At 46.2% G+C, this 27,754-nt stretch overlaps 1 protein-coding gene across 6 annotated transcripts in view; it reads left to right on the top strand.

Moving 5' to 3' along the window:
- Positions 1-24,660, top strand: part of Csmd2 (CUB and Sushi multiple domains 2) — a 542,274-nt gene extending 517,614 nt beyond the window's left edge. For 2 of the 6 annotated variants that reach the window (XM_078025877.1, XM_078025880.1), the window contains 14 exons: positions 2,301-2,477; positions 3,689-3,868; positions 4,281-4,454; positions 7,506-7,679; positions 7,970-8,043; positions 10,806-10,917; positions 11,479-11,658; positions 14,567-14,632; positions 16,756-16,917; positions 18,344-18,456; positions 19,671-19,758; positions 21,066-21,204; positions 21,404-21,619; positions 22,196-24,660. In XM_078025877.1, the coding sequence (XP_077882003.1) occupies positions 2,301-2,477; positions 3,689-3,868; positions 4,281-4,454; positions 7,506-7,679; positions 7,970-8,043; positions 10,806-10,917; positions 11,479-11,658; positions 14,567-14,632; positions 16,756-16,917; positions 18,344-18,456; positions 19,671-19,758; positions 21,066-21,204; positions 21,404-21,563 (1,799 nt within the window). In that variant the 3' untranslated portion in view covers positions 21,564-21,619; positions 22,196-24,660. Of the gene's footprint in view, positions 1-2,300; positions 2,478-3,688; positions 3,917-4,280; positions 4,455-7,505; positions 7,680-7,969; positions 8,044-10,805; positions 10,918-11,478; positions 11,659-14,566; positions 14,633-16,755; positions 16,918-18,343; positions 18,457-19,670; positions 19,759-21,065; positions 21,205-21,403; positions 21,620-22,195 lie in introns of those variants that run through there. The other 4 variants (XM_078025879.1, XM_078025878.1, XM_078025881.1 and 1 more) reach the window with 4 other exon arrangements.
- Positions 24,661-27,754: the final 3,094 nt, after the last annotated feature.

The following is a 27,754-nucleotide window of genomic DNA, read 5'->3' as shown; positions in this document are numbered from 1 at the left end:
CAGCTCCTGTGTCTTCTCTTGAAAAGCTCCTACTTTTCCCTAAGGATTCTAATCTCCAGCCCCAGTTGGCTACTCCCTTCTTAGTGCTCCCTACTCCCATTTAAATATGACACTTATTATGTCATATTTCATGTTTTTAATTCATCTGATTATAGGTAGGTTTCTTATTAGACTATGCTCCTCAAGGGCAGAGGACACTATATTGTAGGCTCATGTATTCTGGACATGTAGGCAGCACAGGTATTTGTTGGATGAATGGATGTCAGAGCCTGTTGTGCTCATTATACAGAAATCATTTTGTAGTTTTACTTTGGGACTACATAAATGTACATACTTACAAAATTAAATTTCATCTAAGATTAGAGACATGCATTCTCTCAATATCAAAATCTTAATGGGAATAAGAGAACCTAACTATATATCAAGTTGGTGATTAAATAACCCAGAGAATTATTTCAACTAGATTGAAAAAAAAAAAGTGGAATTTGTTATGGTATATAGCCCAAGGACAAAGAGAATTGCAAAGAATTCTTCAGCTGTTTTTAGCAATCAGCAATCATACTGTTAGTAACCATATTGATATTACTATTCTAAAAATATCACATCTTAAATATTTTAATATATATGGGATAAAGCAAAGACATACTATTTACTGTTACTAAGAACCAAGATTTGGGGCATATAAGAGGTACAATATAAAAATAAAGAAATCAAGGGAAAATATCATTCTAAATTTGGGCTGGCAATATCAATATAAACTCTTAACATATTTTCAGTTGAAATGGTCATTTTTCCAGCTCTAACCACTGTAAAATCTAGATTCAATGACTGCATCAGTAGTAAGATTAGTTTCAGTGTCCATACTGTGGTCTGTAAACCCATTCTCCATTGGAAAGGAACCAGGTTCTTTGGAGAAATATTTGATTCTAGGGTTAAAGCAAGGAATATATAAGATAAACATAGGATATCTTATCACTCCAGCAAAGAATCCACCTAAGATAACTGGGGTCATGTGAAAGGAACCCAGGAGCCAACTAGAAGACTCCTATTGGTCAAAGATGGGATAACATGAGCATTAATAAGAATAATAATGACAATGGATGACAACATGGTAAATAGATTTAAATCCATAAGTTCAAAATGATCCCTAAATAAACCTATCAGACACCTTTGAAACACGCTAGGGAACAAACTCGTTATTCTGATGTCTGACAAAAAGAAAAAGAATCAAGCATTATCTGATCTTCCCCTATGAACCATATTTCAGGGTAAGCAAATATTTGATGATATGAAATTTCTTTATTAAAGAACTCTCATGCAGAATTAGAATATCACCATTTTCTAACCCTTAAGAAATAATGAATCTGGTCAGTGATCAGCAATTGTTGCTAAAAACCATTAAGTGAAAAATTAAGGGGAACTTTTATAAAACCAGATTAGACAAGCAAACCTGCAACCCTTGATTAGCTTCAGCATCATGAAGAAGAAAGCAACTACACAATTCTGCGCCTTCCAATCTAGTGCATCAGGAAAGAGAAAGCCACCTAAGGACCTTTGCCAACATGTAGAACGCAATGTCAGGGAGCTACAGGGGACAGGAACATGTTAAAGGACCCTCACCAATGCAATTAGCAAAGTCCAGAAAGTGCACAGTTCTGCAGAACAGGATCCCCTGGTTTCTATGACAAATCCATTATAGGAGGGGGAACCCTAGGCTCTGGGTTCAAATTCTTAGAGATGTGCCAACCAAATGCCCATGGATGCCTTATCTGGATCCTGATTCAAACAAAACAATTGTTAAAAAAAAAAAAAAAGAGGGAGGGGCTGGGACTGTAGCTCAGTGGTAGAGCACTTGCCTTGCACGTGTGAGGTATTGGGTTCGATCCTCATCACCACATAAAAATAAATAAATAAATAAAGATATTGTACCAACTAAAACTAAAATAAATTTTTAAAAAAGAGAAGGAGAGAGAGAAAGAAATGAGAAAAGTTGTTAAGCACTGATAGAATATTTGGTAATATTAAGGAATACTATAAAATTTTAAGTACGATCATAAAATATATAGTCTTTTTCCTTTTTAAAAAAATACAAAATTTTTAGAAATAAAAAAACAATCAAACATATCTGTCCCTCCTTCGCTTCCCTTCCAGAGGTGAGATGATCAGATGGGAAAACTGCAGGTGGGACGTCTCCATCCAAGGGTCCTTAGGTAGCAAGGGATTTCTGTGCCAGGCAGTCCTCGGTCCCCTAGGTGGCACCACCATTGTCTGGTGAATAATGTGCTGTTTTGGCTTCCTAGTGATCTCTTGTGGGAACCCTGGGACTCCGAGCAACGCCCGCGTCATGTTCAGTGACGGCCTGGTGTTCTCCAGCTCCATTGTCTACGAGTGTCGGGAAGGCTACTATGCCACGGGCCTGCTCAGCCGGCACTGCTCTGTCAACGGCACCTGGACAGGCAGTGACCCTGAGTGCACAGGTGAGAGCCAGGCAAGCGGTGGCCCATGCAATTGGCCCTTCCTTGCTGAAGAAGCGGGTCCGTGGGAGCCTGGGAAAACTACTTGGAAGGGTGGGATTGAGCTAGAGTAAGACGCATACAAATAGCTTCTGCTTATTGAGCATGCGTGTGTGTCAGCCAGGAGCCATGGGCTTTGTTTGATATGTATATGTCATTTGATTTTCTCCACAACCCCATGAAGTCGCTTCTAGTAGTCCCATTTCTGATATGGGATGACTGAGGCTCAGAGAGGTGAGAATATATACATTTCTATCTAGTTTGGGTAGAAAAGTAAAAGGAAAGAAATCCTACTCTACCTAAGGACCTTTGGATGGAGATGGCCACCTGCTGCTTTCCATCTGATCATCTCATCCCTGGAAGGGAAGGAGAGACAGAGACTTCAATACTCTCAGGCTCAGCCTGGTTCCCTTTCTGCTTTAAAGCTGCCACCATCCACCAACTTTGTTCCTTCCTTCTCCTCCTTGGGCCCATCCCAGATGTGGCTTGGCTCCTGAGCATTGGCTTCCCTTCCTCGCTCCTCTCAGGGGTCACCCAGACCCTTTTACCCGGAAAGTCAGACAAAGTGGAGCCCAGATGGGATGAGAGAATCTGAAAACATTCTCCCTTCCTAAGTCCAGTCTGTGATTTCAAGCCCATCTGAAGTCTGTGTCAAGCTCTGAGACCAGCAGCTTATCAGATCCACCCTTGCTTGATACCACAACAGAGATGTGACCATTGCTTCTAGGCCATTTGGCCTACAGAGGCCTCCTAGGCAGAACAGCAGATGATAAGAGGCACTCGGTGGGCAAACTGTCTTACGTGGTCCACAAACACAGATCAGGCTCTTCAACCTAGAAATCCCCTCTCTCTGGGCCCCATTTAGGTGAGAGCCCTCTTCCTCTTGGCAGGATGGTTATAAATAAGAGGGTTGATCTTTAAGGCTCAAGTTTCTGGGTCACGTAAAGATGGTGTGGGCAGGGAGAGCAGGGAGTGGGGAGGCCAGTCAGGGATATTTGACTCAGTGGACTTTACAATGGGCATTGCCCAGCTGGGAGGCTGGGAGGGCACAGGACGTCACTGATCTGACACTTTTCCTCCTTGGACTCATGCAGGGAGTGGTAGGCATGGCGTTGGAATGCTGAGAAGTGGGGTTCAGGCTGGGAGTCAACAATACTGTCTCTCTCTCACCCTAGTCATAAACTGTGGTGACCCTGGGATTCCAGCCAACGGCCTCCGGCTGGGCAATGACTTCAGGTACAACAAAACTGTGACATACCAGTGTATCCCTGGCTACATGATGGAGTCACACAGGGTGTCTGTGCTGAGCTGCACCAAGGACCGAACATGGAATGGTACCAAGCCAGTCTGCAAAGGTGTGTCTGAGGGCTGAAGATGTGGACAGAGGGCCAGAGGATACACAAGTGAGACGTGGGCCTGGAGTATCTAGAAGGGAGGGGTGGCCAAGCAGAGCCCTACCATCCTCTGGGGAAAGTGACCAAGGTGAGGACTGGTCCTGAATATTGTCAGGTGGGAGATGGAAGATACCAAGGTGAGGCCTGGATTTGAACATCGGTGGGAGGGCTGTGCAGAGACAAGACAGGGTGGTCATACTTCAGATGCAAGATCAGAGCTCCTGCAGTAGGAGGGGTCCTTTCTGATTCTTTCTGCTTGGCTCAGACTCCCAGCTGGTGCAGGGGACCCAGGGGAATCCATGATGGTGTGGGGAGAGGGGGGCTGATTTCCCCAGGACGGCACCAGAACTCGGCCTGCTCTGGTGTCCCCCAGCTATCATGTGCAAGCCGCCTCAGCTCATCCCCAACGGGAAAGTGGTGGGATCTGACTTCATGTGGGGCTCCAGTGTGACTTACGCCTGCCTGGAAGGGTACCAGCTCTCCTTGCCAGCGGTGCTCACCTGTGAAGGAAACGGATCCTGGACCGGAGAGCTGCCTCAGTGCTTCCGTAAGTGGCTCACAGGGACCTGGGGTGCATCCTGTCTGATGGCTCCTTCCGTTCCCTCCACAGAGCTTCGCTGGGGGAAAGCCTAGAGTAAGCAGCCCCTTGCCCCAAACCAGGGAAGAGTTTGTCACTAGTGTCTGGAGTCACAATGAAAAGGAATTAAATCAGATGAGGAAGGTGTTTCTTTACTTAAAGGGGGCAGTACCCAAAGATTTGGGGACAGCCAGTGCTAGGAACATGCCCATCTTTGTGGAAAATCCCTTGCATGGAAAAGACTACTGGAGGTCCCTGATTTTCTGGTGGGATGCTACCTTTTATCCCCCTGGCCCAGCTTTGTCCTGATGAGCCCCAAGCCCATTCCAGGACTCGTTCCTGACCAAGGTCCCCAGAGAAGTAAACTGTGGGTCTCTTTTTTTGACAACCTCATGAATGGGCTCTGGAAGCTTTTCTTCTTGCCCATGCTTTGGGTAAACAAACCTATTTTTCCTTTCTAATCGACATTTTTGTAATTCTGCAAATTACATGCTCATGACACTGTTTAAATACCTCTAAGATTTGTTTCAGTTGGGAATTTCATCAGGGATTAGGGCCAGCAGCCCAAAAGTGGACATAGGCATTTGGTTCATGGTTAACACCTCTGAACTTCACACAACCACCAGGGGTCATTGAAAGTTCACTGAGTCTCAGCACTGAATGTGGACTCAGCAACCTTGCTTTTCCTATTGAGAAAAATGGAGTTGCCAATATTTCTTTTTAACAATGTATGATGGGGACTGTGGGGGTGGGGATGGCAGTATAGCTGAGTGGCAGAGTGCATACTTGGCATGAGTGAGGCCCTGGGCTCAATCCCCAGCGCACGCACGCACGCACACACGCACTCACAAAGCAAATAATGAATTAAGGACATTGTAAAAGAAAATTGTACTATATTAGAAAATAATATTTCTCAAAGATAAACCATAGTCAGGCTTGGATTCTGCCTCCACATGGATCACATGTATTTTTCATATATAGTGATACACACACAAGTCTCTATAAACGGTGTTGGATCATGCTGTACATGTTATTTCATGACTTGTATTCACTGATGGGCCATAAGGACACCTCTCTCTATTAGTATATGCAGATCTATGCATCATCATTTTTAATGGCTTTAAAGAATTTCCTACACCACACCACAGTTTGCTTAATCTCCTCCTATTGGTGATGAATTTAGATTGTCTCCAATTTAATCATGTTAGAAGTAGTTCTGTAGTAAACATCCCTGCAAATAACATTTCTTCACTCTCATAGAAGAGTCTTGGGAATGCGATTGCTGGGCCAGTGGGCAGGCCCCTGTACTTCCTGACACGTGTTGCCCTGAACTGCCTTCTGGAAAGAGCATCTTCATTTACATTCCACCTGCAATTTCAGCAATGGTTCTTTTTTTAAATTTTTTTAGTTTTAGGTGGACACAATATCTTTAATTTTTATTTTTATGTGGTGCTGAGACTCGCACCCTCATCAACAATGGAGTTGCCAATATTTTAAAATATCTACAAGCCCATGGAGTTTAAAAAGATATCTCATCCTTTTAATTGTATCCCATTGCTTGTTAGACAGGCTGAGCGGGTCTTTGTCAGCCTTTGCATATCTTGTTTATGGAGTTGTCTCTTCCAGATATTACGGTATCTTATCTACTCGGCTTCTAGCTTGCTTCTGATTGGTCAGCTCAGAATCTCCAATTTCCAGGGCATAGGCTACAGGTTCATCTTGCATTTTATCTTGCCTGTGATAATGAACCTCATGGCTGTGTGTGCACACATGATAGCATAAAGTGATGTTTGTAGTGATGCCAGGGAGCTTTGCCATGGCATTGGACCTGGGACTTTGCAGTTGCTAGGCAAGCACTCTACCACTGAGCCGCATCCCAGCCTACTGGTGGTGAATTTTTTTTTACTATTGCTTTTTTTCTTTATTTACTGGCTAATGCCATAATTTCATTCTTCTTTAATGCTGAGTAACTTTCCATTTGTGTATATATACCACATTTTCTTTATCATTCATCTATTGAAGGGCATCTAGGTTGGTTCCATAGTTTGGCTATTGTGAATTGAGCTTAATGATATTTCTGATGTTAACATGATCTCAGTAGATGGGCACACTCATACACACCTGCCACAGTGTAAATGTCAACCTTTTTGAATGAAATTTGACACTATATCTCACTGAGACCATGCTCAAACCTTTGAAGATAAGTGCACTCCTAGAAAATGCTCTTAAAAAGATAATATGTGTGGAAGGAAAGTCATGTATAATTTTATAATAGAAAATGCCTAACATCAGAGTTATGATAAAATGTAATTACAGTTGGGTGCAGTGGCAAACACTTATCATCTCAGCTACTCAGGAAGTTGCTGAGGTAGGAGGATTATAAGTTCAAACTCAGCTTCAGCGACTTAGCAAGACCCTGTCTCAAAATAAAAAGGGCTAGGGATGTGGTTCAATGGTTAAGTACACCTGGGTTCATTCCCTACTACCTTCCAGAAATGTAATGACAATGTAACTACCCATTGCAAAATTGTGTAGCCAATAAATGATGATAATTTTATAAACATAGAAAACATTTGCAGGATGATATTAAGTGAATGAAACAAGATTGCAGTCATGTGGGTACTGAGTTTGTAGCCAAACACAGATATACATACAACCAAATAAGGAATGGAAGGGGATATGCACAAAAATTGGTCTTTTGTTTTTTCCTTTGCCATACTGGGGATTGAACCCACAGCCTCAGCATGCTAAGCACGGGCCCTACCACTGAGCTACACCCACAGCCCTGCCTCCATATTCTGCACTCCCTGAGATGTTACTCCTTTACTTGGACAGTAATTGCCAGGCTCTCTGAATGTGCAAAGGACAGGAGATTAGCAGTTGCAACACAGAGACAGGTGGAAGCAGCTGTCGTCCCAGAGTTCAAGTGGAACCTGGAAGGACGCAGAACAAAAGCAGAGCCGGTGGACAACTGGGCTCTAGAAAGTAACTGAGACCCGCTTTTCTCCCCTGTCTTCCCAGCTGTGTTCTGTGGCGATCCTGGGGTCCCGCCCCGTGGGAGGAGAGAGGACCGAGGCTTCTCGTACAGGTCATCTGTGTCCTACTCCTGCCACCCTCCTCTGGTGCTGGTGGGCTCTCCAAGGAGGTTTTGTCAATCGGATGGGACATGGAGTGGCACCCAGCCCAGCTGCATAGGTGAGGGGGCTGTGGGGCTGAGTGCGGGGCTGGGCAGGTGGCGGGGCAGTCATCTTTGCGACCTGAGAGGCTGTTTTCCCTTTCCTTCAGGTTTCTTGGAGCAGGATGAGAAATGGCCAGAGTTAATGTCTTGGGGAATCAGCAGTCAGCTGGGGCTCTGGGGCAGGCAGAGCCTCAGAAGGCAGGGGCATCGGGATGTGGCTTGGTTTTCTACATTCGTCTGTCAGGGTGACCGGCACGGTGAAAGTGTGGGTAACCATGTGACCTGCTTCTTTGTTTTGGCCATCCAGATCCCACGCTGACCATGTGCGCAGACCCCGGAGTGCCACAGTTCGGGATACAGAACAATTCCCAAGGCTACCAGGTAAGGAGGTCAGCCAAGACGGGGCCTTCCTGCCTCCTGTCCCTTCCTGTCACAGCATCAGAAGACTCAGGGACCTTCTTGGGGACAGCACGGGGGCAAGACAAGACTTGAAATTGGAGGAAAAAAGTGTTCTGCTTTATCGAACCCTTCGAAACTGGAATAGCTCTGCCCACCAGGGAGGCAGAGGAGGCAGGCGGCTTGCAGGGCGTGAACAATTCCCGCAACCCCAGAGTTGGGGTGGGTGTTTGTGGAAATACTGAAATGCGTGAGGCAGTCAGACCTCCTGTCCTCAAGGCACCCACACCCTGGCCACAGACACAGCTTATTCTGGGTGGTGGGAACCAGCAGGGGCCACCCCAGAGGCATGTCTGCCAGCAGGCAGATGAGTGCACTCCTAGAAATTCTCCCAAGAAAATAATACACGTGAAAGTCACGTGTACCTTTATAATAGAAAATGCCTAACATCAGATTTATGATAAAATGTAATTACAGTGCAACTGCCCATTGCAAAATTGTGTAGCCAATAAATGATAATGGTGTTGTAAACATAGAAAATGTTTGCAGGATGATATTAAGTGTATGAAGCACCCTGTGAGGATGGAGGCCCCTCACATATTTCAGAAGGAGCTATGGGAGGACGAGTCTTGGAAGGCCTGGGGTGGGGGGGGTGAATGGAAGAAAGGAAGCAGAAAGGCAGGGGGGTGGACAGTTAGCTAGAGCCCAAGACACGCCCAAGAAGGTGTCAGGGACTAACCTGGGAAGGACAGACTGGGCCCTCACCAGGTGACATCACTTACTCCTTCAATCTGTGCTCAGGCAGCAGATATTCACTGCCATGAGCAGTTCCAGATGAGGGGACTCAGGGTGAGTGGGCAGGCGAGGGACTTGCCCTGAGGAGCTGCCCAGATGGTGACAATAATCCAACTACCAAGATAACTTCCACAAGCACCAAGCATCACATAATGTGGTATAAGGGGGCTTGAACAAGGTGGTCACTATTTTAGGTAGGGTAGTTAGGGAAGAGCCCTCCTGACGGTGACATTTGAACTGCGGCCTCCACAATGAGAAGGGCAATCCTGTGCAAAGCCAGGTGACACTCCTGTCTGAGCCAGGGCCAGGGCACAGGAGCTCCGAGGCAGGGAAGGGCTTATCAGGGTGAGGCTGGACAGCAGGCCCTCAGCCAGTCTGTAGCCCAGTGGGCGAGGAGGAGAGGTGAAGTCTGAGGTCTGGGCTAGGTGTGGAAGCTTCAGTGGCTGCTGAGGTTAGACACAGTACACCTCACCAGAAGTTTCTGTGTGGTCCAAAAGTTCCACTCCTGGAACTTTATTATTGCCTAGAGACAGTCTTGCACATGTCACCAGGGAATAATAAAAACTGTAATATAATCATAGAGTGGATTATTACACAGCAGTGAAAATGAATGCACCACAGCTCTACGTAACACGGATGCATCCTGGAGATGCATCATTAATGACAGCGGTGATGCACAGATGAAAACTAGTAAGACTAATTAAACTGTTTGGAGATGTATTACACATTGATGGGATAGGACAACTATTATCAGGGTAAGGAAAAATTCAGGAGAATGGTTACCACTGAGAGGGTCTCAAGGGATGGGGCGGAGAAGGAGCAGGGGCTGTGACCACCATGCCACAGAGTTGAGCCTTCAGTGGCACAGCGGCTCCATTCACGGAGCTCGTTCTGTGATCACATGCCCTGTGATCCCATCCCCATCAGTTCTGTGCATCTTTTTGTACGTCTCAGATAACTCCTAATAATTTTGGCAAGGAGGGGATCTGGGCCAGGCCATGCAGGGCCCTGAGGCCAATGTCATCTCCTGGGTTTTATTTGAAAAGTCACAGGAAGCAACATCATTTGAAAGACCACTTGGGCTGCCAAGTTGAGACTGAAGGACAGAGGGGGGAAGAATAGAGGCACTCAGACAAGCAGGACGCTGTGTGGAGGTGACTCACATGAAAAGTAAGGGTGATGTTGTGCAAGCTCAGGGACAGCAGGGAGAGACATGGAGGCTTCGGGGCACAGTGTCCTTCCACAGAGCTAAGAGGACCTGACCATGGGTCGGACTGAGGCATGGAAAGAGTCAAACATGACTTGAGGTTTCTGATTTGCACAACTGGATGGATAAAGTTGCCGTTTGCTGAATCAAATGATGAAATCTAAGAGGAAGACAAGTTGGGTATGGAAAGGAGTGGAAATCATGGAGTTTCATGTTGCATTGGAATTTGCTCCAGGAGGTGACAGGGACACAGGAGCATCTGAGCTGGGAAGTGGTACAGTCTGATTTGCTGAGTAGGAAACTGATGTGGTCACACAAGTGGATTGGAGAAGGGGAGGTGGGGCTGGTGGCTGCAGGAGTATGGAGGGGGACAGTTAGGAGCTAGTGGAGGTGACAGTGGGGAACGCAGCTGAGCAGGAGAGAAGTGGAGGAAGGGGCTATTCTGTGAGTGAGATGTTCAAAAAGCCCAGAGCCCTGCTGGGGGAGGGACATCCGTAAAGAAAGCAAGTCTCCCATCCTTGGGAAACTCACCGTTTATAGAAGAAAGGGACACACTGGAGCGGTGATCTGTACACCATGTTTTCCATCCCACCACCGCCTCACCTGAGAGTCAACCAGGCAGAGACGCCCAGGGTTGCAGGCAGAGGCAGCAGTGTGGGCAGGTGCTGGGTCAGGGCAAGTAAGCAGCGGGGGACAGGCGTCACTGGCTGGAAAGGGATGATGGGACCCTCTGTCCTTGCCACAGGTTGGCAGTACAGTGCTCTTCCGTTGTCAGAAAGGATACCTGCTTCAGGGCTCCACCACCAGGACCTGCCTGCCCAACCTGACCTGGAGCGGAACCCCGCCCGACTGCGTCCGTGAGTGCGGCCCCCACCTGTGTCCCCCACCTGCGTCCCCCTGCCTGTGGGCACCTGGGAGATGCGCTGATGCTCTGAGTGCCCTGAGTGGCAGGGAGCACTCGGCTCTGTCCCCACCAGTGCCGACCTCTTTGTGGTACTTGCCCCCTGGGGCTTCACAGGTGTCTCCACACAAAAGCTTTTCTGGAATTAGAAGCAATTCCTTGCCTTCACAAAGCAAAATCTGTCCAGTGGCAGCAAAAACTAAGCACAAGGCCCCGTCCTGGGGGTCCGGGGATTTCAGGCTCTGACCACAGTGACTCCATCGTCCCGTAGGCAGTGCTGCAGGCTTGGATTCCCCCAGGGCTGGCCAAGCCATCCGCCACGCCATCTCCATCTTGGCCATTCCTAGACTTGACCAAATCTGAGGCTGGGGAGGAGTCTGGGGGGGAGGGGTGCTGGGCAGGAAAGGACCCAGAAGGGAAAGAAAGGGAGGGAACGTTCCATCTGGAACCGGAATGGTGGAGGAGGCCCCCGAAGACCCCATCCCCTCAGGTCTCGCTACGTCTCTCCTCCCGCCAGCCCACCACTGCAAGCAGCCGGAGACACCAACCCATGCCAACGTCGGGGCCCTGGACCTGCCCTCCATGGGCTACACGCTCATCTACTCCTGCCAGGAGGGCTTCTCCCTCAAGGGTGGCTCCGAGCACCGCACCTGCCGGGCGGACGGCAGCTGGACCGGCAAGCCGCCCATCTGCCTGGGTGAGTGAGCCCGCCCAGAGCCCCCCGGGTGGGAGGCCAGAGGGGACGCTGTGCTTGGGCTGAAAAGGCGAAAGGAAGGAATAAACGGGATTTCCAGCAGCCGGACCCTGGCTCAGATCCTGCGAGGCACTGTGTCTCCAGGAGACCACCCCAGAGCAGTCTAAGGAGGCGCCTGGCAAACCCCAAGGCTTAGCTCGCCACCTCTGCCTGTACTTAAGCACACTGCAGGGGCAGGCTCATCACCAGGCACAGAAAAGGTCGCTTTTCCACCAAATCAGAAGGACACATGACACAGATTATGAACTTGATGAAACGGTACCCACCCAAGATGTCCAGGACCCCCCCCCCCCCGCACCTTGTTACTTTTTTAAACTAATACATAAAAATAATGCACATTTCTGAGGTCGTATGTGACATCCCGGTACATGGACACTGCATAAAGTTCAAGTCAGCAAACATCTCTCTCCTCAAGTGATCGCCAGCCCCTCCCTCTTCTCCATCCACAATTTCTCTATTTCTTGTGCATCATCACTGTGCGGGACTCAGTGCTGGAAGACACAGCCCTGCCCTGAAAGGAGCTCAGACTTGACTTGCAGAGAGACAGACGTGTTTTCAGGTGTAACAGTACCTTGAGGAACGTAGCGATGCGCTGAACACCGAGGGAACGGGGAGGGAGGGCGCTAAACCTGGGGGGAGTCAGGGAAGGCTTCCTGGAGAAGGTGATGTTTGAGTCTGGCCTTAAGTGAAAGGGTCAAATATAGAGCATCAGTTGAGGCTGGAATAGAATTGAACTCTCTCTTATAGGAGCTGACCACACCATATGCACTTTGTGTGAGTTAGCTCATTCAGTCCTCATCATCCTGTGAGTCCCATTAATGTATAAGGAAACTGGGGCACAGAGAGGTTAAGTCATATGCCCAAGGTCACCAGCTGGTAAAGGAAAAGATCCAGACTCTGACATTCTAACCTCAGGGTCCATGCTCTTGACTACTTGGCCATCCTGCCTGCCAAAGAGACTTGTGATGATCAGAGTCTTGATCAGAATAACATTGTTTTATTTTCATTGTATGGATTATTGTAAATTTTATTTATAGAAAGCAATATTTGCTTTTTAAAGTTTTTTTAATTATTAAAATTGAAGTGACACATTTGTGCATATGTATGGGGCACATATTTTGGGATACGGCATATTTATCCTTTTTATGTGTTTTCCACATATGGAGATGATACATGGGTTCTTTTTAAAAATATATTCATTATTCATTTTTTGTTGTGGCAAAATGTATACAACATAAAATTTTAAGTGTACATTGGCATTAGGTACAGTCACAGTATCATTCAGCAATCACCACTATCCATTTCCAGAACTTTGTCATCATCCTGAACAGAAATTCTGTGCCTATTAAGCAATAACTCCCATCTTCTTAGCCTGTGGTAACCTCTGTTTTTCTCTCCATCTCTGTGAAATTGCCTATTCTAAATATCTTGTGTCAGTGACATCATACAACATCTGTCCTTTTGTGCCTGGTTTATTACACTTGGCATAATGTATTCAGCATTCATCCATGTTTTGGCAGTCTCAGAATCTCACTCCTTTTTAATGGCTGAATAATATTTTATGATATGTTTATATTACATTTTGTTTGTCCATTCATCCATTGAGGGACACTTTGGTTGTTTCTACTTGGCTATTTTATGAAAAAAATGCTACTTTTAACAAATGTGTATGTTTTGTGTGAATATTTTCAATTCTCTTGGGTAGACCTCTACAAGTAGAATGTGGCATGTTGAGAAGCTGCCAAGCTGTTCTCCACAGTGCCTGCACCATTTGCATTCCCAGTAGCATATATACTCAGGTTCCAATTGCTCTACATACTTGCCAACACTTATTATTGTCCATCATTTTTAGCACAGCCATCCAAAAAGGATGCCAAGTGGTGCCTCATGATTTTAGTTTTTTCATCCAATTAATGCTTCATTTTTCATTGACAAATAAATATTGGTATGTGTACAACATGATGTTCTGACATCTGTATATGTTGTGGAATGGCTGAACCAAGCTAATTAGCACTTAAAAGCTACTCTCTTAGCAATTTCATATATACAATACTTTGTTATTGAGCTGTTCACGACCACATACAATAAATCTTGAACTTGTTCCTCGTGTCTAACTGAAATTTTGTACCCTTTGACCAACATCTCCCCAATTCCAGCTGTTCACTGCCCCAGCCCCTGGGAACTATCATGTTCCTTTCTGCTTCTAGAGTTTAACTTCTTTTTATTTCTGTATGATGATAAAAAAGAAGTGAGCTCATGCAGGAGTTACTTAGCTTGTTTCACTTACTGTCCTCATGTTGTCAGGACAACATCTCCTTTTAACAGGCTGAATAGCATTCGTGTGTGTGTGTGTGTGTGTGTGTGTGTGTGTGTGTGTGTGTGTAAAAATGGACAAGGGGGTTGATTCCATATCGTGTCTGCTGTGGATGATGCTGAATGAGCAGGGGAGTGTTGGCATCACTTGGGCATAGTGACATCAGTCCCGCTGGGCAGATACCCAGGAGTGAGACCTCTGGATCATATGGTAATTCTATTTCCACTCTTTCTCCTGGCTACTTCAAGATTATGGTAGATACTGTTCCCCTAGTTATTTAACACAGTAATAAAAAAATCATATACATGGTTATCTCCTAAAGCCTCATTTAAAATTTTAATAACTGTCACTGGTGCAATGGATTTCCTTTGCAGCTCTTTGTTTTATTATTCTGAGATGGGGCCACACTCCTTGTCTAAGAAGCTGAGTCCAAAGCAGGTCTCACTCCAAAGAGGACCCACTGACCTCGTGTCACACAGTTTCCAAAAGAGTGTGGACCAGAGGCTGATGCTGTTTTCTTCCATTCTCTCTCCCCAGCAGAGGTCCGGCCCAGTGGGAGACCCATCAACACTGCCCGGGAGCCGCCACTCACTCAAGCCTCGGGTATGTACTGTCCAGACCATTGGCTCAAGACACCTGTGTTGTTTCTACTGCCTAGTGAGCCAGAATCACGCGCACGAGTTCCAGTGGGAGGGCACGGTTTCCCCACCTTCCTCCCCACCTAGGCAGCCTAGAAGTAAGTGAGACTGAAGGAAGCAGAAACCTCATCAGAAGAGAGAGGCAGGGCCTCCCAGAAACATGTCCAGAGCTCTGAGCTCTGGCACCATGAATTGCTCCCATGGCATAGGCTTAGATCCAGGTCCTGCCCAGGGAGCTTCCTGGAAATTGTTACCTCTTTAAGATTGGTATTGTGTCTTTCAAAGACAGTTCCAGAACTGATGGAATGACAGATGTGGTCTGACCAATGCAAAATTAATGCAGACTATCACATGCCTTTTTTGAACCTTCTACTTTTTTTAACCACTTGAGTTAGTCAGCTTGCTGTTACTGTAACAAATAAATACCTGAGATAGCTTGTGAACAGAAAAGGTTTATTTTGGCTCATGGTCTTGGAGGTCAGCCCATGAATGATTGACCTCTTGTTTTGGGGACTATGGTAAGGCAGCACATCATGGAAGGAGCAAGTTCATGTTGAGGTGCAAAAGAGAGACAAGAAGAGGAAGGGGAAGGGTCCTACAACCCCCTTCAAGAGCATGTTCCCAGTGACCTAAACCCTCCCACCAGGCCTCACTTACTCCCAATATTGCCCAACTGGGGACCAGTCCTTTACCACACAGGCATTTGAGATCCAAATAACAGCACCACATGAGCCTGTGTGTCACTAGGAACCAAGGCCAGATTTGGCATCATAGACTCAGTTCTAGTGCCATTTTGCTATCTGACCAGCTCTGTCCTTAGGCGGATGTGCGTCTCCACTAAAGCTTCAATTCGCCTTTTGGTAAAATAGGGATTGGAATTCTTGCCTGCAAGAATGATTACAAGGATAAATGACAGTTTTAGTAGCCATCGTGCATTAGGTGCTGTGACTGCTCAGCATGGTGTAACATGCAGTTTGCAGCATTCAGTCGTTTAGCCTGACATTGAGGTAGAGGGGGTGGCCCCGTTTAGCTGAACTACAGGTGTGGCCTAGACAGGGAGGAAGTCAAGGCTCTTGCACATGATCAAGTAACTGCTGATGACAGCTCAGACTGGAATCCAGAGCCCTCTCACTTCACCAGCTCACGTTCCCCCTACCAGACTAGACTGGTGGCACTTTCCTCTTCTCTCCCCTTTCTCTATCTTTTAAACCCCTTCCTTCCTTCCTTCTTTTTTTTTCTTCTCTTTTCTTTCTTCCTTCTCTCACTGTCTCGTGATTCCCTTTCTTTCTTCTTTTTTTTAATATTTTGCTTTTAATCGACAAATAATAAACATATATATTTATGGGGTACAATGGGAAGTTGTGGAACAAGTATATGTTGTTGTATGAATAAAGCTCACACATCCTCCCCTGGGTGTTTTTGTGGTGAGCGCATCTAAAACCTGCTCCTTCAGCAGTTTTGAAATATTCAATACATAATTATTAACTGTGGTCACTGTGCTGTGAAATGTATCACTGGAACGTAATTCCTCCTGTCCAGATGAAATCTTATACCCTTTGACCATCTTGCCTCCCGCCCAGCCCCTGGTAACCACCATTCTACTGTCTGCTTTTCTTGAGTTCAGTTTTTAGCTCACTCATCTAAGTGAAATCATGCAGCATTTGTTCTTTCTGTCCCCGGCTTATTTCACTTAGCATAATATCCTCCAAGTTCATCCATGTTGTCCCAAATGAAAGGATTTCCTTCTTTTTTCAAGGCTGAATGCATATGTTTACCACATTTGCTTTACCTGCTGATGCATTAATGAGACACTTTGGTTGTTCCCCTAATTTGACGCATATGAATAGTGCTTCAATTAACATGGAAGTACAGACATCTCTTTGATGTACTGTTTCAACTCCCTCCACCCATCCACTCTGAGACTCGGGATGATCACAAGAGAGCCAGAGCACTCGACCACCCTTCCCACGTGTTAGACACTGGGGGAAGAAACAGCTTCCTTGAGTGAGCTGGGATCGCTCCTCAGCTGGCCCCCATTTATGCCCCCACACACAAATCCTTCTCACACCTGATTCTCAATTCCTCTAGTTCCTGGGGATGTTTTTGCCAAGAATTCCCTATGGAAAGGGGCCTATGAGTACCAGGGGAAGAAGCAGCCAGCCATGCTCAGAGTGACCGGCTTCCAGGCTGCCAATAGCAAAGTCAACGCCACCATGATTGACCACAGTGGTGTGGAGCTGCACTTGGCTGGTAAGGAGGAGACCATGTCCACAAAGCAGGGCGGGTGGGAAGGTGGTGGGTGGGCTCCCCCCTTCACCAGGAAGCCTACTATCTCGCATCGCACAGGAGGCTGGTGCTTGTGCCTGGTGGTCAGGGAAAGAGGGGATGTCTGTTCATCTTGACCACACACTAATGAAAAGGTTAGATGACCAACATTAATACTTCCGTGTGTAAAGAGCTCTTAGAAGAGAGAGTTCTATCCTTCTATCCCTAAAACCAAACCAAAAAATGGGGCTGAGAATTCTCAGAAGCCCAAGTACACAGCAATCAATCAAAGAAAATGTGTCTTTCGGCAGTCATGGAAAAAATGAACACAAAGTGTGGTTTTCCACTGACCCCATTAGCTCAGAGCTTTTAAAGTGATAAAGCTCAGCGCAGGTCACGTCTAGCAAGAAGACCCAAGGAAAATATGTAGAGTCTAGAAGTGAGTTGAGCAATTCACATCAAGGTCCTTGAAGGTGACGGGACTCATCAATTACATTTCTAACAGTTTTTATCATAGAAATTGATATGGACAGAGTCCAACACTTATTAATAAAGGATGTTCTCTTTAGAGGGTTCTTTTCTACAAAAAGCTAAAAATAGAAATTTTCCAAAAAATAAAATAGGTGTTATAATTATGTCATATCTGCTAGATAAAATACCATGTCAACCTCAGAGGGATTTGCACCCATTATAATGCGTTCAAAATCTGACTCCAGTTTTTGAAATGAAAAAATGTATTTGTAATAAAGAAAATTGGTATCATTTACAGTGAAATGTTAACATTGGTTATTGCTTAGTCATGAGATCAGGAGGGAATATTTTTTTTCCTTCATGTACCTCTGCATTTTTTTAAAAAAATCTCCTCAATCTTCAATGTTTGTATAACCAGAAAAACTAAAAATCTTAGAAAGCGAGTGTTTCTTCAATAGATGATAGACTGATGAATGCACAAGTAAATGAGCATGCTGATACACGACCCCATGTGTTCATAGTCACACATACACACAGCCACATTTGTTCCAATACAGTCTTAAACACATTCATTTACCCCACGTGCATGCCCTCAGGTCTTCCTGCACCCACTGAACTCTAAGCATATATATGTATTAATGGCAGACCAAAATGCAAAAATTCACAATCTCATGTGTGCATGTATAAACAGGATCAGTCTCCACCCAGTAGTCTAGTTACTAACACATAGTTGCACACACTTGCACATACTCACACTCAGCCCATACTAACATGTGACAGTATACTCACCTCCTCACAGGTGTGCAGAGAATGTTTCCATCGATGGATACATGTGAAATTCCACTTAAACCTTCACACCCATTTACCTGCAAATTTAGATTTTGAGATTTTCATACTTCTTTCAAGTATACCACCCACTCTCCAAACTTTCTTTTCCCAGGATATTACAAGAAAGAAGATTTCCATCTCCTGCTGCAAGTCTACCAGGTTACAGGACCTGTGGAGATCTTTGTGAATAAGTTCAAAGATGACCACTGGGCTTTAGATGGGCATGTAAGTTCAGCAAATTGATCTCCGCATACCTCACCCCATTCCCAATTCCCAGGGAGGAGGAGGAGGACAGAGAGTTATGGAAACTCCGGGGATCAACACTGAAACTTGGAGGTTCTCTGTGGGGCCAGGACTGGGAGCAAGGGAGACCTAATAAAGTGGAAAAGGGAAAAAATTAAAAGGGCCAAAGGGTCACCATATCTGAGAAAGATGAGGAAGTTCTGCTTTTAGAGCAGGGTTAGAGGCCATGGGTATAAGCAAGTTGAAGGTCATAGTTTGGTGCATGAGAACAGGAAGAAGGTGGTAAGTGGCAAGTAACCTTGAACATGTACTTGCAAGATGTGGACTGTGATTTTTAGCAGAGCTTGAGAAACCAGCACACGTAGGAAAGGTGAAACTTCCTTGCATTCTCCTTTGGGAGAGCATTACATGCTAGGGACTCCTCCAGGTGGAAGTCAGTCCCTGTGCAAGAGAAGATTCAGGACCAGGAGCAGCTGAATAGCCTAGGCCAGCCAGGGCTTGTTTAAGGGAATAGCAGGGTAGGTCAGCCTAGAGTGCATTAGACAGAGGGTGTGCCCTGGGGATGGAGCAAGGGTTGGGAGGTACACCAGCAGCTGAGCATCCTCAAAGCCCACTTTAGCTGCTGAGGTCACCGGCCACTTGTTTGAGCATCGTGGAGGCAGAGAGAGAGGGAGCAGGAAGGATTTATGGCCTCTACTACCCACCTAAAATGAACAGCTATTGAAACTATGTTCAACTCTCCAAAGCACATTAATCTGCTAGGGATATTTTAATCATGTTTGTTCCATGAAGCTCCAAAAATTGGTTTCCATCACAGTAATAATAGCTCCTATGTATCTAAGACCTATAAATGTCCTAGTGCTTTAATTCCAATTCATTTAATCCTCCCAGTAACCCTATAACATACTGCTATTCCCATTTTACAAATGAGAAACTGAGGCCCAGACCTCAGTGATCTGAACAGTAGAAAACAGAATATTCTTCCTACATCATACCAAGTACATGCCCCCCCCCCACACACACATCAGTGCCTTGGTGTAGGCAGAGTCATGTCTGTGCTTTGAGCAGCAGGTTGGTAGGGGACACCAGCAAGAACCTATGACCATATCTCTGGCCTGACCTGGTGTGGCCAGCAAGAGTTCTAGATCCTTCTAGCATGCCTTGCATCTTGCTCTCTCTGCCCCCCACCATTGCAGGTCTCCTCGGAATCTGCAGGAGGTACCTTCATCTACCAAGGCTCCGTCAAGGGTCAAGGCTTTGGCCAATTTGGCTTTCAAAGACTTGGTAACTAGCAATTGTCTCCTGGAAGTGTGGGCTCGTGGAGTGGGAGGGAAACTGTGTTCTGGGATAGAGGAGAGGACTGGTGAAGTTCAACATCTGAGACAAGGTTCTTAGCCTCTTTTGGATCCAGGACACCTCTGAGATCCTGACAAAAGCTATGTCACAGCTCTCCAAACACCGATGCCTGGCAGTTGACTTCTGCCACACAGTTCCTCGCTCAGCCCTTGAGTTCAGAGTCCCGACTGCAGGGCCACCAAGAGCCTCAGGCATCATCACTGCTGCCACAAAAGAGCAAGTCATCCTGGTTGGCATTGTCCTCATTTCAGATGAGAAAGCTGAGCACAAGGAGGTGGCCCTTTGCTCCTCCCCAGCACCTTGACCCTGTGTGCCTCATGTCATCCTAGTCCAGCCTCCTCACTTCAGGGACGGCCCTGACCCAGAGCCTCAGGGCACCTGGCCTCAGACTGTCGCAGAGAGGGGCCCTGGCTTCTCAGGAGCAGTGGAGGCGGAGTGGGGTGGGGGTCATGGGTGCTCCAGAGTCAGCCCCACTCCCCGAGCACTGGGCCCCAGGGTCCCCTGCCTGCCAGGGTGATCCATTACATTTTCCCAAAGCTGTGACCTCCAGAAATTTCTATTATAAGCAGAAATTTGCTTCCCTGTAGTTCCCCTGTTTGCTGCCCCTCTCCAGAGTTGAGTTCTGCCATCATGGACTGCATGGAATAAGACCACCCTCTTCCATGCAGCAGCCCTCAAACCTTGCAGAGTTCCCCAGCCCCCACAGTTGAGTCCACTGGGAAGACCTCAGAAAACTGGGGCTCTTGTTTGGGCTCCACAATGGACTCTATCCCTGTACTCTCTTTTAGAGTTCCAGCCTCCTCAGTTAGGTGGGCAAGGACCAGAGTCGGCTTATGTTCATCTGGGCCTTCCCAGCCTGGGGTGGGGAGAGGTGTCCTCCAGAAGAGGGAGCCTCAGCCCCTCCCCACTTCAACCAGAGCTGTTCTACCTCACCTGTGCTGGGTTTTGGCTTCCGATAAAAGGCTTCTAAGGCCAAAGGAAGTCTATAGAAACTTTCAAAGGGCTGCATCCTTTTAAGGTCTTTTCTGGGAACATGGCTAAGTCCTATGTGGAATGGCTTCCCCTGGATGGACGCTGTCCCCAGAACATCATCTGGGCTCTTCTCAGGGGAATCCCGTCTGAGCTGGGGAAGGCAGACGGCTGGACTAGGTGCCACTTCCCGATGGTGTGCAGTGGGACCTTCCACCTGGGGCTGTGTCTCTGTGACTTGAGTGTTATGTTTTGGGACTTTGCAGACCTCCGGCTGCTGGAGTCTGACCCCGAATCCATCGGCCGCCACTTTGCTTCCAACAGCAGTTCGGTGGCGGCCGCCATCCTGGTGCCTTTCATCGCCCTCATCATCGCAGGCTTCGTGCTCTATCTCTACAAGCACAGGTACCGTGGAGGAAGGGGATCGGAGCGAGAGCGGGGACCAGAGGGTGCCGCCCCGTCCCGACCCCAGCCCTCCCCAGCCCTCCAGCCTTCCCGGCCCGGGCCTCCACTGCCCACCTGTCCCCTTCCCTCCTCCCCTCGGGCCGAGTCTCTCCGCACCTCCCTCCCTCTCTATGTCAAGGTCACTCTCTCTCATCCCCAGGAGAAGACCCAAAGTGCCGTTCAATGGCTACGCCGGCCACGAGAACACCAACGTTCGGGCCACATTCGAGAACCCCATGTACGACCGCAACATCCAGCCCACAGACATCATGGCCAGCGAGGCGGAGTTCACAGTCAGCACAGTGTGTACCGCGGTATAGCCCCCAGGCCTGGCTGCCGCCGCCGCCGCCACCGAGAGCCCCGCCTCCAGCAACCGGTGAGCTGGGGGGGGGAGGCTGGAGGACGGGGCGGGGCGCGGGCACGCTTCTGCGCAGGCGCGGGCTCGCCCGGAGACCCGAGGCACCCGGGAGCGCGGGGAGGAGAGGGCGGCGCCCTGAGCACAGCTGTGCGTCTGAGTGTGTGTAGGCGCCGAGCTGGGGACCTGGCGGATCTGATTGAATCCCCACACCTCATGTGAGATAGGTGCTATTGGAATCCTCGTTGCAGAGGAGAAAGCTGAAAACAGGTGCTCAGAAATCAACAAACTTGACCTAGCTCATGCAGCTGAGAAGTGGTGGGGTCAAAATCCAGTCTCCAGCTCCATACGTTGGCCCACAAGGGGAAAAAGACCACAGATGCAAAACACTATATTCTACTGTATCTACCTCCTGCCTTCACCTCACACCTCAGTTTAGGAGGGTTAAAAAAATCAAAGGAAAAGGTGGAGCTGACGAATTGTCTTTCATTCTCTCCCCTGTATTCCTTCCTGGTTTTGCCTCTCTTCTGCTTCCTTCCACCTGCTGCCACCCCTTCTCCTCTTCTGCCACCTCTGCTGTGGCTTGTTTGTTCCCAGCTCCCCAAGGGGCAGGAAGGAGCGCCCCTGAGCACAGCGCCTGGTGCCCGTCTTCGTCTGTCTCTACGCCTGTCTCTGCCACTGCTGGGACTCGAGCCCACACCCTGCCACCATCTGCTCCTGCCACCCTGGAGAGGACTCCTGCGATGCCCTGGCTTGGGGCAGTAAAGGAAGAGGGGCTTCAGACAGAAGATTGAAAATGGCCAAGCAGCTTGTGGATGTGCATGTGTGTGCACAGGCCTGAACACACGAACATGCACACACACACCTCTCCTTCATCTGCAACCCATGGAAGAGACCACAAAGGCTTAAAAAAGAGAAGTGTGTATGTCAAAAATGCCCCATGTCAAAAATGCTCCCCACAAACAGAAAAGAAATGAATAGGGAGAGGTATAGTCAGCTCTCAAACCAACATGCCTTCCCCCTGTCCCATGTGTGAGGACACAGCGAATGCATTGGTGGGACATATCAAGGAGTCAGTGTGCAGATAGATACCAGCCATCTGCAGATGGATGATCCCATCTGCACAATGACAGGATTGCCCCGAGGGCAGGGGGGAAATCAAAAATAGTTTGGTAATCATTTTTTTAAATTTGTTTCAAACATAATTGTACTGAGTTCTAAACCCAGTGACTTAAAAGTCATTTGGCTCCTGGGTAGCCCCTGAAGAAAATGGCAAGCCAGAGAGAACAGGGCAGGATTCTGGCCGGGAACATCTGGCTGTCAACTCACCAAGAAAAAAGAACACACATGTATGACCCAGATGAGTGGCAGGTCTGGAGGCAGCAGGGAGGTGCTGTGGATGACAGGAGAGCAAACCTGCCCCAGCACTCAGAAAAATGATGGCCACCACACACTGGGTTTCTCTCTGTGCCTAACACTCTTTGTGTGTTATTTCTAGTTTGTACACACCACCAAAAGAGGATATATTACTCCCATTTTATAGATGAGAAAACAGAGTCCTGGGAAGGTGAAGAGACATGAGCAACAGATTGAATAAGAGTAGAGTCAGGACGCAAATTAATGAATCTGACCCCAAAGTTCACTCTACTTGCTGCCAGAAACCCAGGTTTAAAAGGGACACCAAAGAAAGGAGGTGTAGGTGAATCTCGACTAAAGCACTGTGGCCAGGTCTGGCAGACCAGGCAGGGGGCACCTGTGTCTAATTTTGTTTCTGCTCTCCCTGCCTGGGCAGCATCAGGACAGCGACCTATTATCTCCAGTGTGCTGGAGATGTTGCTGGCCCCAGAAGCCCCTGACCACAGCAAACAAAGGGACCTAGCAGCTCTGAATCAAAAATAATAATGAAATGAATGAAAGTCACACTCTCTCCAGCTCCTTTCAGTGGGTTTGACTTATTTTGATAGTTTCATTGTGCTTGGGTCGTTAATGAATTTCATGTGTATTGCTGGGAAGCTCATGAGTTTAGAAAACAAAGTCAGACATTTAGAGCCACTTTCTCTGTCCTTGGGAAGGTCCCCATGGGCTCACTCCCCTGTGCATGTGTGACATGCCAGCCTTGGATATTGGTATAGCGTATTGAAATAGCAAATAGAAATGAGTGGGAGTAGGGGGAGAGGGCCACCTGGTTTTTAAACCAGTTCTGAGTTGCAACAATTAAAAGATCTGACCGATTGATGTCAAGATGAACTAAAGTGAGAGGTGTCAATTTCCAGCAGATAGAATGGAGACCGGCAATGGCAGGAGCCCACTCCTGCCCACACCCACCCTGAGACCTGGCATCCTGGGGCTTGGTGGGGAAGGACCCATCCAGACAACACCCTCACACCCTCATTTCTTTCAGTCCCAGAAAACAAGTGCAGGAAGTTCTCGATGCTCCTTCCCCTTCTTATATTCTGCCACCCACTGGACTCCTCCTCCAGCGCTGGCTCCATTCCCTCCCCTGTGTCTCCTTGTAAAGTCCTAGGAGATGCCTGAGGAGCACAGGCTGGTGGGCACCCAGCACTCTGCTTTGCACCACCCTGTACCACCTCTGGCATTTTCTCTCCACCTCCAGAGGCCTGGAAGGGAACAGGGCAGATGAGGCCCTGGGCCCACCATTCACAACATACACCCACCACCGCCATCCCATGAGGAAAAAAAAAAAAAGTAAAACAAAAACAAAAAAAAATCTTTTGTACAGAGATATATTTTTATTATACAAAGTTTGTACAGTACCAAAAAAGACAGAAAAAAAGGTGTAAATTTTTTTTCATTATTGTAGGTAAATGGTAGTGGAAGCCTTTTTTGTAAATGTAATAAAATGTATAAATATGGTTTTCAGAAATCATCAAGTGCTGTAAATATGTAATCTACACACCTTCTTGGCTTGTCTGCGGTATACACATTTAATTTATCTGTCTCTGTATATGAGGCTTCCCCCTGGGGTCCTGCATTATGGTACTTTACTGAATTTGAAAGCAATTTTAAATTTTTTGAATTCAAATAAAATATAAATTTTTGCATTGGTTTTCTTACATTTTTATGGCCTCTTTCATGGCTAGAAGACAAGAATTTGTTGGGGAAGAGGAGGAAAGACATGTTTTAGGCAAAGATCCAAGAGTCGAGATGTGGAAATACCTTCTTAATTGCGTTATTTGGCCACTGCTGTGTTTGGAAACACCCAGCAAAAAATGACATATATAGAATTTTATATATCCAAATGGATCAAAGATCTAAAACTATAAAACATTTATAAGAAAACATAGGGGGAAGCTTTATGACACCAAAAGTATAGGCAACAAAGAGAAAAAATAAGGGCTGGGTCAGTGGTAGATTGCTTGCCTCACATGTGGGAGATACTGAGTTCGATCCTCAGCACCACATAAAAATAAATAAACAAAAATAAAGCTACTGTGTTCATATACAACTAAAATATATATACATAAAAGAAAAAAGAAGGTGCATTATATCAAAATGTAAAACTTGTGAGCACTAAACAACAAAGTCCATAGAGTAAAAGGCAACCTATAAAATGGGTGAAAACATTTCTAATCATATATATGATAGAGTATTAATATCCAGAATGTATAAAGATAGAAAGTATGGAGAATATATAAGGAACTCCTACGAAAGTCTTGGTCATGTCTCCAAAGAAAACATAGAAATGGCCAAGAAGGACAGGAAAAGATGCTCAGCATCATTAATCACTGAGAAGTACAAGTCAAAATCATAACCTCACACCCACTCCTGCCAGGATGGCTATTTGAAAAGAAAAAGAAAACAGGTGTGGGCAACAATGTGAGAAAATTGGAACAGTTGTGCTCCGCTGATAGAAACATAAAATGACACAAACACTGTGGAAAACAATATGACGGCCACTCAAAAAATTAAAAACATAATTACCATATGATCCAGTAATCCCACTTCTAGGTATATGCCCAAAAGAAAGTGAGATCACAAAGAGATATCTGCATGCCAACGTTCACAGTAGTATTATTTGCAATACCTCAAAGGCGGAAGCAACCCAGATGTCCATCAGCAGATGGATGGAGAAACAAAATGTATGTGTGCACATATCAAATAGGATATTACTCAGGCTGAAAAAGAGAGATAACTCTACCAAGTGTAGTGGCACACACCTGTCATCCCAGTGATTCCAGAGGCTGAGACAGGAGGATGGCAAGTTCAGCAACTTAGTGAGACCCCATTTCAAAATAAAAATATAAAGGGTTGGGGATAGCTCAGTGGTAAAGTGTCTCTCGGTTCAATCCCCAGTAACTCAAAAATTAAATGAATAAATAAAGTAAAAATAAGAAGGAAAAACGGGAAGGAATTCTAACATGTGCTGCAGCACTAATAAACCCTGAGGATATTGTGCTAAGTAAAATAAAACAGTCACAAAAAACATATACTGAGCTATTCCAGTTATATGAGTCCCCTAGGGTAGTGAAATTCATAGAGATGTTTGAATGTGGTTGCCAGGGGCTGGGGGGTGAGGGGACAGGGACTTACTATTTAATAGGTATAGAATTTCAGTTTATAAGATGAGAACTTCCAGGGATTGGTTGCATGATAATGCAAATTCACCAGACACTACTGAGCTACACACTTTAAATCATCCAGATGATGAATTTTATGTGTATGTTACCACAATGAAAAAAAAGTTTTAATTTAATAGTGAAGCCCAGGTCAGCTCAGAACAAGAAACTGGGGACAACGAGTTGAAGGGATAAGGTTTAGCAGGACTGTGGAGGTCAGGATAGAAGGATTGCCATCTGCAGAGGCAGAACAATCTATAGTAGAGAAAGACCCACCCACGGAAGATCTTCCAGGCAAGACGTCATCAAAGGAACAGAGGAGGGAAAGGAGGCCAGGCCAGGACTTCCCTGGGCATGTTGAGAGTTGTCATTTTATGTGGAGAGTTTACGCAGATGATCTTCAGTTTTCTGGCTTCCACTACCTTCTCCTTTGCACTGTAATTCAGGTCCAAACCCCTGCCCACTTGTCCCCTCAATGACTCGATTTAGACCAACTTTCCCAGTTTCAGTAAAGGCATTTCATCTGAGGAATAATGCCTGGCATTTATCTCTAGCCCTGCCCTGGAGACCTAAGGTAGCTTGTCAGGGTTCAGGGTCAGGAACCAAACTGATGTAAAACATGTTCCTTTTGGATTAGAGGTTGGAGAATCAGGCAGTCGATATCAAGTCTAAGTCCAGAATCTTAATTCACCACAGCCATATCAAGACTTACCAGAACATTCTGAACACCTCCAGGAATCAGTCCAGGACAAATTTTCATAAACAAAAGGGCACAGAAAGAGGGGACCAGTTCAAATCACAATGCCTGGGAGACGTGCTATACCATCTACACAGAACCCTTATACAAAGAGAAGAGAGTTCTCTTGACCAACACATCAAAAGAGTATCCAAAAGGCAAGGTGGCACACACCTGTAATCTCAGCAACTTGGGAGGATGAGGCAGGAGGATCACAAGTTTGAGGCCAGCCTTAGACATTTAGCAAGGCCCTATGCAACTTAGCAAGATCCTGTCTCAAAATTTAAAATAAAAACGACTAAGGGTATGGTTCAGTGGGTTTAATACCCAGTACCAAAAAAAAAAAAAAAAAAAAGAGAGAGCAACCAAAGCCATCCCATCCCTCTAATAGAATCAGCCATTATTGCTGGTCTATGAAAATCCTACACACTTATTTTTTCATGAAGAGAGTAGAACATTCACATATCTTCAAAGTTTCTCTAAGAATCAGACAGAAAATGAGTAGCTGAACTTTTTAACTAATTAAAATATTCTCCCCAAAATAAAGGGAAGGAATAGATCTTAAGTGTCCCAATATTAATTGAATTCAATTAAATAAGCAATTGAAATATCAAAGCATAACACGAATCAGAAGTTTAAAAACTCAGAATATAAATGGACGCACAACAAAAAGTGAAGTAAGAGCTTATCAAAAACAGGACAAACAAGTTTTAGAAATTAAGACCAGATTTACAAAGTGTCCAAGATACAGAAAGAAAGCATAGTAAAGAAAGATCAGCTAGGAAGAAAATTAAAACATTAAAGAAAATAAAAATTATTTGAAAAAGTAAAAAGGATGTGAAA

The sequence above is a fragment of the Ictidomys tridecemlineatus genome, chromosome 11 (genome assembly GCF_052094955.1).
Source record: "Ictidomys tridecemlineatus isolate mIctTri1 chromosome 11, mIctTri1.hap1, whole genome shotgun sequence".
In the NCBI taxonomy this organism is placed as follows: domain Eukaryota; kingdom Metazoa; phylum Chordata; class Mammalia; order Rodentia; family Sciuridae; genus Ictidomys; species Ictidomys tridecemlineatus.
The sequence above is the reverse complement of the archived record's forward strand: the minus strand, read 5'-3'. Positions and strand labels throughout refer to the sequence as shown.